Source organism: Caretta caretta, chromosome 10 (assembly GCF_965140235.1).
Source record: "Caretta caretta isolate rCarCar2 chromosome 10, rCarCar1.hap1, whole genome shotgun sequence".
Classification (NCBI taxonomy): domain Eukaryota; kingdom Metazoa; phylum Chordata; order Testudines; family Cheloniidae; genus Caretta; species Caretta caretta.
Window position 1 is genome coordinate 64869598 of NC_134215.1, and position 22061 is coordinate 64891658.

Consider the following 22061-nt stretch of genomic DNA (forward strand, 5'->3'; position numbering starts at 1 on the left):
AAGTGAGATGGTTACTACAGAGAATTCTTTGCTGGATGTCTAGCTGGTGAGTCTTGCCCACATACTCAGGGTTTAGCTGATCACCGTATTTGGGGTTGGGAAGGAATTTTCCTCCAGGGCAGATTGGCAGAGGCCCTGGGGGTTTTTCGCCTTCCTCTGCAGCGTGGGGCATGGGTCACTTGCTGGAGGATTCTCTGCACCTTGAAGTCTTTAAACCACAATTTGAGGACTTCAACAGCTCAGACATAGGTTAGAGGTTTGTTACAGGAGTGGGTGGGTAAGATTCTGTGGCCTGCATTGTGCAAGAGTTCAGACTAGACGATCATAATGGTCCCTTCTGAACATAAAGTCTATGATTCAAACAAAATAATCTACTAGTCCTTGAGGAAGATCATTCTGTTTTCTAATTCCCACTTCTATGACTCTCAAAGTTATTGTTTGTCTTCTTTCAGTTCTGAGTGCCCATAATACCATGATTGCATTATATCTGATAACGTACCATCTCCTTCCTCTGGGCAAAGCTCACATGGGTCGCCCCATCCTTCTCCTTGCAAGGCGCAGCAACATTCTTGCTTGGAATGGTTTCTGGATTTGGGAACTGAGCATTTGCCATCTTCAAATTTGGTAAAGCAATAACTCACTCTCAGATCTGCACAAACAAAAGCACATTATAATACAGCTCTGTATTAAAGACATTAGGACTTGGTGCAATTGGTATGTGAAAATCAAAACTTAAACTAATTACAAAAGAGCTTCCATATGGATAATCTTAAAAAGCATTGTTGTGGCCAGTGGTTACAGGGGATTGAAACAGAAGAGAGAGCTCTCTCTCTACCAACCAAGGAAGAGAAGATCCATGGGAGAGAATTGTTTACTCTAGCCAGGGAGAAGAGGGGGGAGCTCCCCACTGCTTTAGAAGAGGAGGATGAGCTGTGCTCCTCCCAACCTCATTTTCCTTTCCTGCACCCCCTGAATATTAACTTAATTTATTTACATTCTATTATTAGAGCAATGATCTTTAGCTAATAAATCACGTGGAAACTAAAAAGTGTGAGTTAACCCTTGATGATAATGCTGTATGTAAAAAATAATCGAGTGGCAATTTTCAACAGCACCTTTTTCCTCCTCAATGCTTTACCAAATTAGAGATAAAGGCCCATTGGTTCTGTGGTACCACATTGTGTTCTTACATGTTGGGTAACCTAAACACTGGAACAGAAGTGAGATCGCAGACCACATGCCTCCAGCAGGCAGACAGCTGGCAACTCCTTAGGTTGGCACTCAGACAGCATAAGGGTCAGCTGCAGAAGCAGCTGCTCATCCAGTTTTCTGGCTACAAGATCAGTGCTGGGCACTGTCCAGACTTCAGAAAAACTCTAGGTAATGTGAAGTTTTAAACAGAAGCTTGTTTGGCTCAGTACACTCAAAAAAACCAACCTTCCGCTGAAAAAACACATTGCTTTAAGTTCAATGTACAGAAATAAATTAATTTTCCTGTGACAATCCACATGAAACACCTGTCCTCTTTCAGAAAAGATAAGATGAGGTTGCATTATTTCTACAGTTATTTTCTTGGCTTTGTGGGTGATTTTTCAGAAGAAGAGATTGATAGCACATGGGCTTTAAACAACTGTGTAAGTGCGGCTACTATTTTCACAGTGCCAAACCAAATGTTTACTGCAGGTTGGATTCATCTCACCAAAACCACAATCTCATTTAGCTATCATGGGATGAAGAGCTCACTAGGATTTCAACAAGCATCCCTGTCTTGGGCCAAACATAACTACAGAGATCCTGAAAGGTCTTGTCACTGGTGATTCTTGCTGGGCCTACTGTACATTGCATTTGTGAACCTGGATATCTGTTTGTGAGTTTGGAAGTTTATATCTACTTGAGCTTCCTCAAAGTCTTTGAGATGTCCAGCTCTTTAGTTTGCTGCACTTCTGTGCAGGCAGTAACAAGCCTACATGTTTCTATTCCTAGCTGTTCAGTTTTTGATCTCTTTTCTTAGTCAGTTCCATGTTTATGCTCAAAACACTGCACGTGATTCTGGTAGACAGGGCTGGATTAACTCTCCTGTGGACCCGGGGCTATTAGATTTTGTGGTGTCCATATATACAAGTCTTTTTCCTAATTTAAAACAAAATTATCACAATTATGGCATCGAGGCTATTAATGCTATACTAAACTTGCCTGTTAATTAACATAAAACCATTCTGTGGTTATATTTCAGTCTTAAAACATGTAGAATATAGTTAAGTTAATTCAAAATAGCCTACCTCTTACCTTACCAGCTGCTATATTAGTTTCTTTCTGGGAGGGAGTTTGGGTGCAGGAGGGGGCTCCAGGCTGGGGCAGATATTGGGGTGCAGGAGAGCATGAGGAGTGTGGGCTGTGGAAGGGAGTTGGGTGCAGGGGTGGATTCTGACCTCAGGCAGGAGGTTGGGGTGCAGGAGGTGGTGTGAGGTGTAGGCTCCGGCCGGGAGGCGCTTACCAGAGGTGGCTCCCCAGCCGGTGGCACAGCAGGGCTCAGGCAGGCTGCCTGCCTGCATGCCATGGCCCCACGCTGCTCCTGGAAGTGGCTGGCTGCTGACACATCTCTGCACACCCCTGGGGGGAAGGGGACAGCGTGTCTCCGTGCGCTGCTCGCACCCATACGCGCTGTCCCCACAGCTCCCATTGACTGGGAACCAGCCAATAGGGGCTGCAGGGACGGTACTGGGGGCAAGGGCAGCATGCGGAGCCACCTCCCCCCATCCATGGGCCACAGAGATGTGCCAGCAGCCGGCCGCTTCTGGGAGCGGTGTGGGGCCACGGCATGCAGGCAGCCTGTCTGAGCCCTGTTGCACAGCTGGACTTTTAGTGGCCCGGAGATCATGATCAACTGGCAGAGGCTCCAGAATCAACCAGTTGATCGTGATCGATGGATTGGTGACCACTGAATTATATATAATTATCGATTTATTTTTGCGGGGCCCACCTTAGCCCAAGGCCCTGGGCTGCAGCCCCTAAAGCCCCTCCATTAATCCAGCCTTGCTGGTAGAACAAAGGCATCTAAATCCTTTTAAAGCAGAGGGTGTTTACTCTTCTTACAATGCTGCTTTCAAAGGTTCTTCTTGTCTTTTCTTTACCATATCTTCCTGGTGAGGAATAGCATGTATTTGATGCTACTTAACATCTGCTAATCCTTTTTCACATACACTCTGTTCTTTTCGTCTACATTAGTATTACTCTAATGTAAGCTCTTCTGTATATTCATCCTCAGCTCCCATTCCATACACTTTGTTCAAAGTTCAGAGTAGCCGCCTCAGTCTTTATTTTCACCTTTCCCCTCCTCTTTTAAGATTTCTAAACTTTTTCTCCAGGTCGGTGAGGAAAGGTTTCAAGCAGACAGGGTTCCGTTGCTTAACTGTGTGCCTTAACCATATCTTTTCACTCTTAATTGCTCCTCTCTCTCTTGTGCTGAGGAGACAGTGTGAGAGAGAATCTAGGACAGAGTACATAAGCATCAAGCTTTCTTTGTGAAAAACCACTATTAGATTCTACAGCCTCTTTGTTACTTTAGAAACAGGCATCTAGTAAACTTTTTAGTAAACCCAAAGCAAATAAATATATAAAGACCAAAATGTATAAAATAACTTGCCTTGGCATCTTCTTCCTGTGGAAGACAGTACAAACCCTTCAGGACATAGGCATGTGAAGCTGCCTGGAGTATTGCTGCATGTACCCAAGGCACAGATTTCTGGTTCTTCTACACACTCGTCAATATCTGCAAGAAAAGGAACACAATACTTCAGCAATCAAAACTGCTGTATTGGCAGCTGCAAAACACAAAAGGTAACTGACAATACCCAGCATAGTAATTGAGATCCAGCAGGTATTACACTGCATAGTTTCAGCTGAGAGCAAATCCCTGTGCCTTAACGAAAATAAACTTTAGCGCTCTATTGATAATAAATCCAGGTGTGCAATTTGGGATTAACTTCCAAAGACGTTTTCAGTGGGCATGCCCACAATAATGAGACATCTCCAGGCCATACAGGCCTTTAAAAATGTCTTTCCGGGGGTCACGTCCTCCAGTCTTTGCTCAGGCAAAACTCAGAGGGATTTTTGCTCGAGTAAATACTAAGTGATGACAGCACAGGCTATCTAGCATTTCACATTACCAAGAGAAAAGTAATACTGCGTATTTAGATACCATAGCGATAGGTACCTAGACAGACTAATGGGTTGCCCCCCAAATGAGTAAAAGTCTCTGTGGCTGCGTAGCCTAGAAGGATTAATTTAATTATCTATTTTTTTAAATCAATACCATTTACACTTTATCATACATATTATACTGTACACATGTACATAAACTTTACAGGATACTTAATTTTGTTGGAATTATTCTATTTTATGATTAGGTTCAGACACTTGACAGGGGTCAAAAATGACACGTCAAGGCCTAAAGATAGGCATGACTATACCTATTATTAGGACTGAGAGCTGCTTTTGACCAGGCTGCCATTATGAAATACGAATGACCCTTACATACCTTCACACCTGTCATTTTGCAGAACGTATCCAGGAGGACAGATGCATCTATACGTCCCATCCAGGTTCTGGCACGTGCCAGGTGAGCATCTACCAGGCTCCACTGCACACTCATTGATATCTGCAAGCAAAGAAATGAAGGAACAATATTCAGAACAGTTATTGAGGCAGCTCTAATCCTGCTCACATCAAGTCAAGTGCAAAACTCTCGGTGAAAAGAATGGGAGCATCTATCACTTGCAGGGCTCTCTGAGGGCAGGGAGGCAGTCCTTTTTTACAAGGAGTTTAATGTGCTTATAAATTATCTTATAAATCAAGAAAGACAAAAGATTCCTCAGCCCAAGAATCAATATCAATTCATCCCCATGTCAGACATGGACAGGGATATAAGTGGATTAAATGTATCTGGAAGGGAGCAGGCACCCAAGAAGTGTGAAGTGCCCCCATATGCTGAACACTTCTATTAAGCACCCAAAGCCTTCTGTTACGCTGCTCCCTGTGCCTTAAACAGTCTCCACCACCTTGTCCTCCAAGCATCCACCCTCACCTTCTTTAAAACTGGCTTCCTCCAGGAGTCCTGCCTATCTTCTTCCCTTCACCGCTAATTCCCCACCACCTGCCTTTCCTGATCTGTTCTGTGTCCTGTTGTCTTGCTTTGATTATTTGCCTTACAACCTGATCCTGAAAACACAACTGCATGTAAACTTACTTTTATGCACAGTGCCATTGAAATTATACAAAGGAGCAACCATATGGGTGGGAGAAAGGCTCTGCTGGATCAGGCCCCTATGCAAGGGTGCGTGCTGGCCAGGAAAGGTGTCATACTATACATTTGTAAAGTGCCATGGTAATCTAGAGAGCTATGTACATTCTTATTAAGAAGAATCAATAACTATTATAAAAGAATGAAGTAAAATCGGACTCCGATGAAAGGGGAAGATCTGGGAAAGTCACTGGACCTGTTTGTTTCCCTCAAATATATGCAAGATGTTTTTTAAAAAAGATTACACGCAACGGCCTGCAAGGTATTTGACCCCCCCCCCCGCAAAAAAAAATCCCCAGAGAGGAGACAAAGGTAGTTTTAGCCAGTCCTAGAGCAAAATTCCTTCCTGACTGTGTGCACAATAACTTAATGAGTATTTCAAGGAATACAATATTACAATGCAGCATGCTACCACAGTATTTGTGCTTTTCGACAAGAGCATAGTGATAGCAGGAGAAGTTCTTCTCTAACCTGCCTTTTTCTCACCATTTTGCCTGGGAACATGTGCTGAGGATTTACAGTCCTCTTGCCGTAGTAACCAATGCTAGATTAAAATCTCACCCACACAGGTCCTGCCCTCGGGGGACACCTCATAGCCATCGTTGCAAAGACACTGGAAAGACCCAACTGTGTTTATGCAGCGGCCATTCCTGCAGAGCATCCCATTTCCACTTGCACATTCGTCCACATCTAAAACAAAAAACTAACATGAGAAATGCATGGCGAATATCCACAAAGATTAAATACACGTAAGAAGGAATTTTGTTTATTAAACTGACTTTCATCCTCACAGCACAATATTGATACATTCAGGATGGCATAATTATTTATCTGTCTCTTTATCCCCAAATGTGGGCCCTGATTCTTCTAAGGGATATGCACACGTGGGTTCTTTCTCCCACCTGGAGCCCCATTTGCATTCAGTAGGGCCACAGACAGACAGCCTTTCACACACTAGAATCCCATTACTTGCAGAGATTTTAAGTCCACAGTATTCCTGTCCCTTTCTGTCATCTCCTGAAGAAAGTCAAAACAGTTTTCTTCTGTATCATAAATATTTTTGCTTTCCTCAAAAACTATTGGGAAAAAATTGCAGCCAATTGATTGTTTTATGGGATTCTTAGATAGATAGATAGATAGATAGATACTTAGAACTGACTGTATATTCGGAGGCATATGTTCAAGTGGCTGCCAGAAGAGGGGAGTAAATTACATAGCAAGAGATTAGAGAGGCAAGGTGGGTGAGGTAATATCTTTTATTGGACCAACGTCTCTTTTATTTTTATTGGTCCAGTAAAAGATATTACCTCACCCACTTTGTTTCTCGAATATCCTGGGACTGACATGGCTACAACTACACTTCATAGAGTGTGAGACTGATAAACTGGCTTCTAGAGCAAAGAAATTGCTCTTTACCTCTAATTATATTGACTATACAGATGGGATTTGAATTCACTGGAAAAATATGGTGTTTATGACTATGTAATTAGAATAACAGACAATCTTAGAAAACCTGGACTGGTCTCAGCAACAGTTTTAGTACCTCCTTACCTATGCAGTCATTATTGTGTGAGAGAATGAATCCATTGTCACAGCGGCAGTTGAAAGAGCCAACGGTATTTCTACATGTTCCATTGCCACATGGATCTTTTTCACACTCATTAATATCTATGAAAGAAAAGCAGCAACAAGAACTCTTGTTACTAACTGATAGTGAAGAGGGAGGCCAGATAGCCAAACAATGTGCAAAGAAATGAACTAATCATGGATTACTAAAAGAGCAATTGGGAGAATAGAGATTAAGCTTCCCTAAAAAAAAAAGAAAAAAAAAGGAAGATATGAGACAGGGTTATACATTTGACTGATAATGTCAAAAGATGTTTTTTTGAGCAAGGGCTGATCCACAACTTGTTTACATGCAGCTTCCATCTTGCCGTTTCCTAAGGAGGCATACATTAACCTTGTCTATAAGGGATCTGCTGTCTTCCCAAGGGCTTTTAGGTGGCTAGCCACTTCTAACCCAGACACGCCCAAAATCTCAGTAAGAAAACTGAGTGAAACCCAGAACAAAGGGTGCATTTCTTCTCTCCCACTCTAATAATGTCCCCATGGAAAAGGGACAAATTGGCCCGAATCTGACTAGTTTTTATCTGAGATGAGCTCTACGCAAGCAAATGCTTAGAAGGCTTAGATGCAGTAGAGTATATTCTGAATTCACTGATTGCATAAGTGGGCACAAGTCCTCTGAAGTCAGCAAGTAATTTGGCCCTAAACCTGAAGCTTTCAAAGGGCTTAACATGAAAGTTCTTGTTTTACTTAAACAGCTTTGCTTCTGCCTCGCAGGAAATCAGTCCTTTACATGCTTCAGCATTAGACAGTTTTACAATTATTGCATTGCAATGTTGAATTATTAATCTGTGGAATTCATTTCCCCGAGGTATGATTGAAACCAAGGGGTTAGTGAAATTCTAAAAAGGATGGAATATTTATATGAAGAACAAAAACATCTCTCTACAGCTATGTTAGGTAGGATACTTTTTTTTTTTTTAAATCATAGGCACTATATGCTTCAGAGTATAAAACAACCACTAACTGATGCAGAATAAACTTAGCCAATGGTCAGTTCTATCCATAATTGTCAACTAAGGTGTTGCTTGCTCCTTTTTCTGAAGCATCTATTACTGGTCACTGTCAGAAGCAGGTCACTGGACGAAAAGTGCCACTGGTCTACTCGGATCTGGCAATTACTATGACAGAGAAAAGGCCTCAAACCCCTTACTCATTAATCTAACAGCATAACTTGATACTTGCCTATGCACATCGTTTGGTCAGCATTGGTTTTGAATCCTGAGTGACATATGCAGTAGAATCCTCCAACAGTGTCAATACACTGGCCATGGCTACAGATATTGGGAATTTCTAGGCATTCGTTGCGATCTGTAAATAAAAGGCATCTGAAAATTGTTCCATAAACCACAAAGCCAGAAACAAACTATAAGTGGCAACTATGAAAACTAGTATCCAATTCATGCTTCTAATTTAAAATGACAATTATTCTCTCATGGCAATAAAGTACTAATTTGTTAACACAAAATGGAATATTCATGGAATTCATGTGGAATTCATTGGATTATGTGGAATTCATTAATTCACAAAATTAATTTTTGCAACATTTGCAGATTTGGAAAATAATTGGGAAGAGTTACTTACAAGTGACTATTTCTAGCTACAGCAACAGGGCACCATGGGAATAAAAATAATGCAATGTAATTGTGTAGGAAAATCTCTCTTATGCTGAATTAAACAGCTTGTAAACAAAGAGAATAAACAATTGTGCAGTGGTTTGGGAGGTTTAAGAGCTTTATCTGTTATGGTTATACATATTTCCAGAGGAAAATGCTACTTGCTTGCAGACATGTTTGATTATAGTACTGAATGTAATATGATCACCTTGATTAACCATCAGAGAACTCATACAAATGAGAAATGGAGCGAACACTGGCCCTTCCCTGCACTAGGCTCTCAGAAAGCCAAAATCCAACGTGCAAGCAGAGTGGTGCACAAATAATATGGCTACAGTGGTGCACCCAAGTGTGGTTGCATCTAAATCTCATCTAAAGTGACACTACGCAAACCACGATCAATGGGAGTGTGATTAGCTTAAAACAGGGACATGCCTGGCAAATAATTTGGACAGCACATTTCCTGACAGTAGCCACAAATGCTTAATAGCACCATCTTGCACAGAAGAGCAACAAAAAGTACCATACCATGTAGTGCTGGCCCAGTGCATGACATGCTGATTTCTGATAGCAGGATGTCTTTTGCACCAGTTGGATATGTGACTACTCACTGCTACCCTTGCTGTGAATGCTTTCCTCTGTAAGTTCAGGATTTAACCAGCAGTCAGAAAAACACATATAAAGAAGCAGAATGTTTACTATTCAGCACATTTCTCCCCATAATAAGAAGAAGTAGAGATGGAAAAAAATCTAGTAAGGTGATCTTGTCTACCTCCATTCCAATGAGGGCTGGTTCCACTCAGTATACTCCTAAGTGTTTTGTCTATTCTCGTTTTAAATGACTCAAGAGATGGGGTACTCCCTTTTCTCTTCAAAGCCATTTCACAATCTAACAAATGTGGCTAATTAGGTAAATTTTTCCTTATATTCAGTCGAAAGAAAGAAGCAGCTTCTTCCCGGTGATGGAGAGATCCATTAACAGGAAGTCCCCTGTTCTGTCTTCACAACTTTCAATGGTTGCACTCCAAACTTTATGGCCATCATAGACCCTGGGAGCTTCTTTTGTGATGAACACAGAACATTAGGAACTGGGAAGCGGCACTCTTTTAGGCATTATGAAAGAAAGTTGGATGCAAATTATTATCTTGCCATAACAGGTAACACCTGAAGAATTCTATTTAGATACTGAGACGAGTAACTAGCTCAATCTGTCTGAGGCAGCAACGGGTCATATTTGGATACAATAGCACACAAACAGTTCTAGTATTACCATTTTCCATGCAGTGGCTGCTCTGTGGGCCCAATCCTACAAGGTGCACAGCACCCTAAACTTCCATTGATTTCAGTAAGGTTGCCAGGCACTTTTCTCAGGGCTTTGCTGGATCAAACCCTTCATCAAACACTTTTATTTTGACTGTGATTGTTCCACCTTATTTTCACTAAATATAAAATAAAAGCAAAATACAGGGAAGTAATGCTTGTGCCAATTTGTATTAGGGTATTGTGGCTCATATCAGAACCTTCCCTGGTTTTCCTGTTCTGTTAAAATGAAGGAATTACAACAACAATCATGTTAACAACATGCTAAATATTTGCACATGTTGCCATATATCTTAACAAAACAAGCTTTAGTTCTCAAAGTGATTTTCTTTTCTGCCCCTACACCCTTTTCCCATGAAGGTCTCGTAAAACAATGCAAAACTGCACTGCAGTGAAAAGTGCACTTCCTAAAACTCAAAAGATTAGAAGCAGAAAATCCAAGGAAAATGTTATCAAGTTCCTTTGTAATTATTATTTTGTCCAGAAAGGTATACAATGTTTACAGCCACTTGGCACACAAACCTGTATAGAACCTTTGTGATTCTTTAAATAATCAAGATAACAAGAATACCATTCTTGCTATGATGTCATCCTTGGAAAACAGAGTGAATGGAACAGAGAACTGTAGTCCCCGTCAAATAAGTATATTAAAATAATCTCCAGAGTCTTGTTTAAGTGTGAAAAGCTTCTTAAACTTTCTAAGCTAGCTATTGAACATCACCTAGCAGATAAGACCACCTTGTCATCAGAGACTACTAAAAGACAGTGATTATTTGTGAAAATCTGAGCGGTAAATGTGCTAAAACTAATGTTAAGATTTTGTCACGGTTATTTTCGGTGAAAGTCACAGACTGGTCGTGAGCAATAAACAAAAATTCACAGCAGCCTGTGACCTGTCTGACTTTTACTAAACATAATTGGGGGGATGGGGAAAGCGCTAGTGTGTGTGTGTGTGTGTGTGTGTGTGTGTGTGTGTGTGTGTGTGTGTGTGTGTGTGTGTGTGTGTGTGTGTGTGTGTGTGTGTGTGTGTGTGTGTGTGTGTGTGTGTGAGAGAGAGAGAGACAGCTGGAAGCCCGAGCCCTGCCAGGAGGTGCGGAAACTGCATCGCCACAGTGCAGGGCACATGGCCTTGCCTGAAGCCATGGGGTGGGGGCACACGGCCCCAGCTGCAGCCATTGGTGTACAGTCTCCGGTCCCAGCTGTAGGTGTTGACAGCTGAAGCCGAAAAAGTCACAGGGTCCGTGACTTCTGTGACTAAATCGTATCCTTAGCTATACACATTTAGCAAGTGATAATGCAAACCACAGTAATTATGTAGAGGAAGGGGAAAATACTGCACTTTCCCTGGGAAGTTTTTGAATTTCCAGGGCCAGATAACAGTAATTTTCCTTGGCTTTACCTCCACAATATACCACAAACGAAGGGTTAAGCACAACAGAATTAGTTCAGGGAAGGAGCTTTAGGGATAGATGAGCACAAATGGCCTATTTAGAAACCTAACTGCCACTTGTGCCTTTGAAAATCTACCTGTTAGTCTTTATGAATTTTCTGACTGTAACATTGACCATGTAAGTTCTTCTAGTTCAGTTTATTCTTAGTTTCATTTTCATTTTTAAGGTTAATTAAATAAAAGCTAGAAAAATATTATGTGGCTGTGTATGAGACTCAAATAACCTTTACGCGCTGTATTATACTACTCCATAGCCAGACACTGTGGTCTGTTATGGAGGTACATGCACAGAGTCCATCCAGCTAACACTAGTCACACAATAAGCACTGTACTGAGTGCAAGTCAAGGCCAGATTTTACTTGTAACCAATAAAGAAAATACTTTATTCAGTGTTTGATTCAAAGGATACACTCGTTTGGCAGATGACATTTCAAAGCCCCTCTTTGGAAGTTCTCTAGTTAGACTTATTTTGCAATCACACACCTGAATTTTTGCAGGCATGAAGTGTATTAACCATGAGAGAGATAAAAAAGCAGAACATTCATCAAAACCTTTATATATTGTTAGAAGGCAGGCCCTTACAGCTCAAAAATATAGTCTGCACACATTCCAACAGAGCAGTAGTCCCCAAACTGTGGGGCACTCCCTCTATGGGGGTGTGGAGGAATGTCCAGGGGAGCACCACCCAGGCCCACTCTGCCCCCAGTTCCGCTCCGGCGACAGCACCAGCTCTCAGCCCCTGGCCACAAGCCCACTTCTGGCTGCAGCCCCCGGCCCAGGGTGGGGGCGGACCAGGTGGACACATTCCATTACTGGTAACGGGAGCACGAGAGGAAAAGTTTGAGCACCACTGCAACAGAGGGTTGCTGAGGGGAAAAACCTAGCTTCTCCCTACATTCTTATCATCATATTAGTTTAGAGTGACACAAACACTACAGCCTTTGTTAAAAAAAAATATGATTTTAAAGGTTTTATTTTTAAAGCCACTATCTACTGCATACTGAGATACAAACAAGCCTGGAAATACTCACCAGCGCACTGGCCTGTTGACGTGAACCTGTAGCCGGCTTTACACTCACAGCGATAGCTGCCAGCCGTGTTGACACATTCTGCATTTCGTTGACACACTGGTCCATTCTGGCATTCATCAATATCTATCAATGCAAGACAGAATATGATTTTTAGGATAAACTGATCATGGACAAGAAAACAAAATGTATTTTTAAACTCAAAGGGATGCTCTCTAACCTACAGTTAAGGAATTTTTTTGTTTTGTACCAAATGTATTTTTTTGTATTTAATGTATTTTTTTAAATGCAGAGAAAAATACTTCAATGGGAGTAGATTTTTGGTTGGATTTAAATATTTCCCCACCATGATTCTGAATGTGCATGCAATCCATCACTGAAATTTATCCCTTTGCAGGTAGCCAATAGAAGGCTCTTTTGAAATCTACGGGCCTTTGGCTGGCACTCTGACCATGGGTGAATTTCAACCTGTGACCCCAATCCTGCACTATGAACCCTGCAGGTGGACTGCTGTGTCCACACAAAGATCCACTGAAGTCTCCGAGGTTCCACACTGATCACAGTGCAGGATTGGAGCCCAAGTGTGTAACTTTCAATGACTTTAACAGGAGTTCAACATAACAGTGACATGCAAATAAGACTTTTAATACAATTCTTTCAGTTTTTAATAACGTTAGACTCTAGTAAAAACACACGTGAGGACAGTTAGGAAAAAAAATCATTTTCACCCAACAGTTTTTCTTTGAAAATATTTTTTTTTCTTTTGAAAATTCTTAAACTGAATTTAATTATTAATTCTTTACCTGCAACTTAATTGATAAGATTTTTGTTTTAACTAATTTTCCTTCCTGCTGCCTGCCAGCAGAGCAGATGAGCAAATGACATATTTTCCATCTGTAATATTAACCAGTGCCAGTTCCAGTTTATTTACTGTGGGTGGCTGGGGGTTGCATGGGACACACCCATTTACAATAGCTGTACTGTTGTATAGAATTCCTAAAGGCGAACAGGAACTGAAATACCTGCTGTAATGAATAATGCAAGCACTAGCTACCCACAAAGAGGAAGACAGCATTAGAAAGAAGAGAGAGTGTGAGCCAGCCTGGTAGCTATGGGTAGTAGTGTGTAATAACGAACATGCGACCTGGGCCTGAATTTGCATTCTCAGTCCCCAAAAAGGCAAGGGCTGGAAGCATTACAGAGGCAACATGTGCATTTTCCCAGGGGTGGAGTGTTACCTTGGTTATTCAATAGTAACACCTGGGCAGCAGCAAGTGAGTTCTGAAAGCATCTTGTTTTAGCTCCCCTGACTGGCACACACTGTGGTGGGGGAAGGGGTGCACACAAGAAGGTGAGGAGTTATACAAAGAAACAGATAAGGACTTCAAGAAACTAAAGTTTTATTCTGGGTGGCCTATTGCCAAGTGCCTAGCTTTCATGGACTTGTCAGCTTCCCTAGAAGTGCTTTGGTCCTCTTGGGGAGGGTATATTGTTCCCTGGAAAAGTTATTGCCTCCTGGCAGCTGTGTGAAACAGAGGAGATATAGTCCCAAAGCAACTCAGCATTATTCTTCATGAAGAAAATACGAAGCATTTTGTTTGTGTTGTAGCTGTGTTTTTTTAATCATACAGTAGGTTTAAAAAGATATATTTTTCATTCCAGATACTATTTTGAAACTTGATAAATGCATCAGCCACATCCCATTAAAGAGCATCAGCTAACCTATGGGACATAGCAGATACTCATGCGGACAGACAGTGTGATCTAATAGAAAGAGAACTGGACTGGGACTCAGCAGACATGGGTTCTATTCCCAGATCTGTCATTGACTTGCTCAAATATGAAACAGCAGAACTACTAACTGTGGTATGTAACTGATCATTTAAATCGGCTTCTGTACCAGATGACTGGAGGATAGCTAATTTTTCAAAAAGACTCCAGAGGCAATCCTGGCAATTACATGCTGGTAAGCTAACTTCAGTACCAGGCAAATTGGTTGAAACTATAGTACAGAACAGCATTATCAGACATGTAGATGAACATGATTTGTTTGGGAAGAGTCAACATGGCTTTTGTAAAGGAAGTCATGCTTCACCAATCTATTAGAATTCTTTGAGGGGTTCAGCTAACATGTGGACAAGGGTGATCCAGTGGGTATAGTGTACTTGGACTTTCAGAAAGCCTTTGACAAGGTCCCTCACCAAAGGCTCTTAAGCAAAGTAACCAGTCATGGGATAAGAGGGAAGGTCCTCTCATGGATCAGTAACTGATTAAAAGACAGAAAACAAAGGGTAGGAACAAATGATCAGTTTTCAGAACGAAGAGAAGTAAATAGTGGTGTCCCCCACAGGTGTGTACTGGAACCAGTGCCATGCATCATATTCATAAATGATCTGGAAAAAGGTGTAAACAGCGAGGTGGCAAAATTTGCAGATGATAGAAAATAACTCAAGATATTTAAGTCCAAAGCAGACTGTGAAGAGTTACAAAACGATCTCACAAAACTGGGTGACTGGACAACAAAATGGCAGATGAAATTCAATGTTGATAAATGCAAAGTAATGTACATTGGAAAACAATCCCAAATATATATACAAAATGATGGGATCTAAATTAGCTGCTACCATTCAAGAAAGGTATCTTGGAGTCACTGAGAATAGTTCTCCGAAACAGCCACTCAGTGTGTGGCAGCAGTCAAAAAAGCTAGCAGAATGTTAGGAACCATTAGGAAAGGGATTGAAAATAAGAGACAAATATCATAATGCCTCTATATAAATCCATGGCATGCCCACACCTTGAACACTGCATGCAGTTCTGGTCACCCCATCTCAAAAAAGATATATTAGAATTGGAAAAGGTACAGAGAAGGGTAACAAAAATGATTAGGGGAATGGAACAGCTTCTGTACGAGGAGAGATTAAAAAGACTTGGACTTTTCATCTTAGAAAAGAGACGACTAAGGGGATATGACAGAGGCCTATAAAATCGTGGCTGGCGTGGAGAAGGTGACGAAGGAAGTGTTATTTACTCCTTCACATAACACACAAACCAGGGGTCACCCAACAAAATTAATAGGCAGCAGGTTTCAAACAAACAAAAGGCTGTACTTCTTCACACAGCGCACAGTCCAGGGGATGTTGTGAAAGCCAAAACTATAACGGGATTTAAAAAAGAACTAGATAAGTTCGTGGAGGATAGGTCCATCAATGGCTATTAGCCAGGATAGGCAGGGATGCAACTCCATGCTCTGGGTGTGGGAGTGGACAACTGGGGATGGATCACTCAACAATTGCTTGTTCTGTTCATTCCCTCTGACGCACCTGGCATTGGCTGCTGTCGTAAGACAGGACACTGGGCTAGATGGACCATTGTTCTGACCCAGTATGGCTGTTCTTATGTTCACAACCACCACAGAAAATGAAGGAAATCCATACCATAATCTTTAATTGTTTCCTGACAGTGACTAAGGGCTTTTGTACATGGCATGGCAAAGCACTCCAGAGAGATGCGATATGTTTTGTGCACTAATGTCCCTGTATAGACCACGCTGACGTGCTCTAAAAGGTACCTAGTTGTCTAGTCCAGGAAGCTAGAGCACAACATGCGAGCTTTCTCTACAAATCACGTCATTCTAGGGCATTCTGCCAGCACCAAGTAGCCAGCCCCTAACACACTGAACATTTATCCAGATTTACTTTACATGAGAATCCACTACAATATTTTTGATCATGCCTTTGATCTTGTTTTCATTACGAAAATAATATCAGCTTGGAAGTGAACGCTGGTCTTGATCTGACATGGGAAGACCACCCACTGCTCATATTTACATCCAGACCATGAAAAGTAAGAAGATTCACTTGCCACAACTGGTTGACTCAAACTCATTCAAGACTTTTATACTAATTGGAAAATCGGGTACTTTGTTTCCAACAGAAAACATATATGGCACCAGATTTTCCAGCAGGAAGCCAAAATGTCTTCATTAAGACATGCCTGGCCCACATTTCTCTGATCCTAGTATATACCCCTATTATGGATGAATTTGCAAGTACATTAGATTTGCCAGTATTTGACCCAATTTCTGTTTGTGATGGAAGTATAAGCCTCTTACCTTCACAGATCAGCAACTTGTCATTGTAAAAGAATCCCACTGGACACTCGCATCTGAAGCTGCCAACCATGTTTATACAGACTCCATTCTCACAGACTCCAGGGATCTCTCGGCATTCATCAATATCTGTAACAATTGATTTTTAAATATTCTGAAAGTGCCAATTCATTCAATCCCCTTCTATAGAAATGTTTTCTTATTATCATGGGATATTATCACAATGTTTATATTAGCAGCATGATCCTGTTACCGTGTAAAAAGGCATCAGACATTCAATAATTCCTACACATGCTGGAAAACTAACTAGTCTACTCAATGGCTCTCATTTTTCACTATACCCAAGATATACCCAGCCCAGGGCAAGTTAGGCCTGCACAGGACTCTCAAATTCCATCCCTGATCTGTCCACTTCCTGCCCCTGACATGCCTCCTGCTATCTGTTATGCTGGAGGTGAGGCTGCAGGTGTGAGAAGCAGCAGAACCATCTTCACCAGCCTGCATACCTGCAGACAGTTCCCCTGCATGGGGGTAATTCTTCACTTGCCATTTCTAGCCACTTTAAGGCCACTTTGTGCTACTCACATGGAACAAAGTGTCCTTAGGGGACCAGAGAATCCAGCTTAACCTATTTTGTTGTCAGGTGAGTGTAATATAAACTGAGCTTCTTCTGTATTAATTAAAAAAAGCTCATCATTCTCTAAGAGCCTGATCAAAGAACTCACTGAAGACAATGGAAAGACACTGTCTTTAGACCAGGCCCTCTGTCCTTCGGCATTTTTTATAACAACTTTACATCCACTTCCACCATCTGTTAAAGCTTGGTTAGTTTTATGCTCTTTTACAAAAGTTCTGAAGGTACCAATGACTAATGATATTTTAAATGCCTGAAACATACTATGCTTTTCATTGATTATGTCTACCAATTGTCCTTCCTGTTTTAGTAGATTTGTGAGGCAATTCATTGTTTTTGGCCCTAAAAACGCAGCCAAAACATAAATAGTACAAATCTCACTTATTGGGCTCTTTAGCTGTACGTCTCTTTAGGGGTCTAACTTCAGCATACAGGTCAGAAAATCCATGGAAGCCTTTTTCTTTAGTAAAGAATGCTGTCTGCAGGGATCCACAGAAGCCAATGAACATTAGCGGAAGGGATACACTACAGAGCTCTCTTCACACCTAAGGTACTTTGCTTCTGATTTTGAAGGGGCCAGTTTTGCTCCTGGACTAAGCTTTTAATTTCCTACACAAGATTTGCTGCTGCTGATGATGATTTTTAGCCTGCTGATTATAAAAAGTGAGTCAAGGCAGAATCTAACTCGGTCTCTGTTTCCCACCATCAGAAGCAATCATCCCATATAAGGATGGCAAAAATGGAACATAAACATAATGGGAAGAAAGTAACTTAGCATTTCCAGCAGTGCACAATGTGGACTGCTCCTGCAGTGGTGTAAGCCAGTATGCCTACTGCAGTGCTTCTCAATCTATTTAACATTGTGGGCCACATATGCAGTTCTCCGTGGGTTATGTGGGCCACATTCACACAACATCTATACTACCTGTAGGGCACTGAGGATGTCACATGGGCTACAGCTGTGTGCTGACTGGGCCACAAGCGGGCCATGGGTTGAGAACCACTGGCCTATGGTGTGTAAGAAGTGGGAGTGGCTACTACTGCCCTCCTGAAGTAGTAAAAGAAGCAGTTCAGGTATCACAACCCAGCAAGGCCTATGAAGATCCCAAGAATCACTGAAAAAGTGTGTGTTTGCTGCACAATGTAGCCCTGAGTGAGCAACTTGTCTCACCAGTGTGGCTAAGGATACACTAGTACATGAGGACACCAAAAGTCAGCTGCACTGGCTGCTGCACTCCAGTTGGAACAGGGCTAGCAGAATAAAATAACTACAGCTGTCAGGGGTGCAGGCTGCAACACATGCTATTAACTGCTACCGCAGGATCTGCAGATGGTGCACATTTACATTACCCCACCCCTGCCTAGGGTGACTCCATCCTCATCTGCACAGCGTACACCACATTATGTTGTTCAGAGAATACTCAGACCAAGCAGGGCTGGACACAGCCTCACATGACTGCCTCTGATTGAGCAGGTGGTGGGCAGGTACTTTACTACTTGCCACCTAAAGCTCATGTGTAACTTAATGTGCTGGTCACAGGGTGCATGATGATTTTGGTCAATGAGATCTGGTGCTTTGCTCCTCAAAAGACCAGGAACAAAATTTACAATATGTTTCTAGTAATTCTTTTTCTTATTTTACACTACATCTTGTTAGAATTGATTGATTAGACCCAATTGTAGGGTTCTATAGTGCCCATCACCATAATATATGGATATAATTCACTTTGTTGATGTCTATATACTATAGTTCTGCTTGTCTGTTGTACAACGATTGCTCCATCTCTCATTTGTCTTTTTGTGGGAATAAAAACAAAAGGAAGCCCCCACTAGGGATGAATTTGGCCTCTTTGACAAAAACAAACAAAAAGAGAAAAGGAGGAATTCATTTGTCACACACAATACCAATGTTACACACGATACCACAATGTGAGAAATATTTTAGTGGAACAGAAAAAAGGATTGTTGGGTTAATTCAATACACAGAGGGATTGGTGTGAAACGTCAGATTAAATCTGTGCTTTAGTCAAAAGGAAACACTCCTAATTCCTCTGAAACCCAATGCTGATTGGCCTTATTCCCAGAACCTCTCCACTCTCTGGTGTCTACAAGCCATTCATCTAGCTCGATTACCATTTCTTCAGAGCTTTAGATTGTCATGATCACAAGCAGCAATAATCAGAGCTGCCAGCTAGGAGGAGTTAGGCAGAAAGTTTGCAGGATCTGATTTAAGACAAGGGTTAAGGGTTGCACAGAAAGTTGAATTTCGTGGCATTGTTTAGTCTTTATTTCTTTCCAGGAAAGAGCTGACTGTGAAAACAATGCCTTCCTTTCCCCAGTACCTACGTAGTGTGGAATTTAACTCAAAACAGAGTAATCACAACTCACCAACTGGTAAACCTGTATAAATGTCAATGAAGAAACCAGGCCTTTGACTTCCACAGAGTGTTGCAAATTCATCTGTAGCAGGAAAAAAAAAAAGACAACAGTTATCTTGAATGTATCAAATTAAGTGAGTAATTTCACCCCAAGCCTGAGAAAAATGCAGTCTCCACTTTTTTCTGTACCTTTTGAGGGACAGATTTTCACACAAGGCATGTGTACCTTGCATGAGTGCACTCTCCTGCCAGATTTGTAATGGGGTTCTGATCCCAAGCCCAGTGAAGCCAGTGGAAAGACTCTCATTGGCTTTGGATCAGATACTTCATTTAGGTATTATTATTAGGTACACACTTGTCAGATTATGTGGGTGCACTGTACTTTGTATGCACGGCTCCAGCTCTGTACTTCACAAACCGTCATAATTTGGAAATCAACACATAATTTTTGAAAATTGCAAACGATCAGGATGGAGCCAGTTCTCAGGTCTGATAAGTCTGTTTTGTGCCAGCTCACCAGCATGAAGCAGAGGAACACCTGGTGAATCCAGCTTGCTGAAGATTCCCCCAGTGTGGAGGAATCATGCAATGGCACAGGACTGTCACAGTGACTCCTATGCTACATGCTTCCTGTACCCTGCATAGGGTCCATCTTTGGAAGGGGCTGAGGTGCCCCTGCAATCCCTGGCTGCTGGAAGAAGAGAAGAGTGAGGGGAGATTTGATAGCAGCCTTCAGCTACCTGAAGAGGGGTCCCAAAGAGGTTGGAGCTAGTCTGTTTTCAATGGTGGCAGATGACAGAACAAGAAGCAATGGTCTCAAGTTCCAGTGGGGGAGGTCTAGCTGGATATTTGGAAACACTATTTCACCAGGAGGGTGATGAAGCACTGGAATGGGTTACTTCGGGAGGTGGTGGAATCTCCATCCTTAGAGGTTTTTACGGCCCGGCTTGACAAAGCCCTGGCTGGGATGATTTAGTTGGTGTTGGTCCTGCTTTGAGCAGGGGATTGGACTAGATGACCTCCTGAGGTCTTTTCCAACCCTAATCTTCTATGATTCTACGGAAAGGCTCCTGGGGTCTCTTGGCAGCCATGGATAAAATACAATTGTGTTTTATGATGAGGACTGCGCTGGGCCTGGCTGCCCCAGGATCAGGGGAACATACAGATGTCTTAGCACCACCTATGACCCCGCTCCTGGTCACATGCCAAACACAGCTTGGTTGGCCCATAGCATCTGGCCTATACATGTTTGTCAAAGGGGGCAGATGGACAGTCGTGCAGAACAAAGTCCTCCAGTAATTCGCAGAACAGGCAGAGCATAGCAGCAGGAGTGCAGAGTGCTCTACAGTGACCTACTCATGTGCCTCAACCCTTACTTAAAAGGGTCATCTCCAGGGCACAAAGTATAATGAGAAATTTATTATTTAATATGTGTATATTTGTATACATATACTTGTAATATTTGTACACATATACGCACACAATTGTACAAAATACATAGCACTTTCCTCTCTCTAGCAATTCATTTTATAGCAGCTTGCAGTAATGTTATTGTTAACGGGGCCTTTTTCAGCTTGCTTTCAAATTAAACGTACCGGTGCTTGGGATGGGGCATTGTTCACAAGGCTTATTCCAGGCACGGCCAATATTGTAGGAACAGCAGCACATCTTCTTGGTCATATTAAAGAGCAGTTCTCCATCGCAGGTTTGATTGTCAGCATAATAATTTCTGTAGCACAGACTCCTCCTCATATCTGCAAAGAAAACAAAAATATCATGACAGTACTGAAATACATGAAGTGCCTATGAGAGCCCGCTCTTATTAGACAGCCTCCTTTCCCAAAGTTCCTGAGCACAGTTCTATGCTACCTTCACTAGGTCCCCTCTTCTAGTCCCTCAAGCGGACGCCAAAGGAAGCTTGTTCTGTAGTGTTTTATATTAGTCACCCCCAGCCCTTATGGAGTCACCCCTAAAATTTGGGTGTTTTTTTTTATTTTTGTTGTAAAACTGGCCATAACTCAGATCAGACTCACCAAAGAATTCACTAAGGCCTGCAAACCCTGGCCCAGACTTGAGCAAAGCTGAGCACATTTATGGCTGATCTTAAAATCATGCACAGTTTATGACTTCACATCATTCTGATGCAAAACCAGGTGAAACTCAGTGGTTTTCCCAAATTACGCATAGAGATTTTAGGTCTGTATCAGCTCAAAAGCCAAAGTGAAAGATGGAGGAGGCCAAACACAGCTAAACTGAAACCAAAGGAAACAAGATTGCCACACAGTACAGAAACCACCCAAAACCTCAGGGGAGTTACTGCAAAGCTTCTATGCTGTGATAAATCTTGAGAGGTGGACCCAAATCTGTACTCACTGACACTGTTCAAGGGTTGTGTGGCGTCAGGAACAGGAGCATTTGGCCCATCTTCTCTTGATAAATGTCCTTATAAATAGTGCAGGCCGCTACTGTATGCACTATTTTACAACAGTACATATTCAGGGTGAGATTGTGCCTGGCCCTGCACAGGTTGTTAGGCAAGGGTCACCGGCAGTGGTGAGCTGGAGCCGGTTCGCACCAGTTCGCTAGACCTGTTGTTAAATTT

General features: G+C 42.0%; 1 protein-coding gene across 6 annotated transcripts in view; it reads right to left on the reverse strand.

Annotated features, from left to right (window-relative positions):
* FBN1 (fibrillin 1) overlaps positions 1 to 22061 on the reverse strand; it is a 217648-nt gene that overhangs the window by 24079 nt on the left and 171508 nt on the right. For all 6 annotated transcript variants that reach the window (XM_048867767.2, XM_048867769.2, XM_048867766.2 and 3 more), the window contains exons 42-51: positions 21055 to 21213; positions 19470 to 19541; positions 16451 to 16576; positions 12343 to 12465; positions 8111 to 8236; positions 6851 to 6967; positions 5861 to 5989; positions 4538 to 4657; positions 3644 to 3769; positions 500 to 649 (exon numbers count right to left, since the gene is read on the reverse strand). In XM_048867767.2, coding sequence (XP_048723724.1) covers positions 500 to 649; positions 3644 to 3769; positions 4538 to 4657; positions 5861 to 5989; positions 6851 to 6967; positions 8111 to 8236; positions 12343 to 12465; positions 16451 to 16576; positions 19470 to 19541; positions 21055 to 21213 — 1248 coding nt within the window. The remainder of the gene's footprint in view (positions 1 to 499; positions 650 to 3643; positions 3770 to 4537; positions 4658 to 5860; positions 5990 to 6850; positions 6968 to 8110; positions 8237 to 12342; positions 12466 to 16450; positions 16577 to 19469; positions 19542 to 21054; positions 21214 to 22061) is intronic.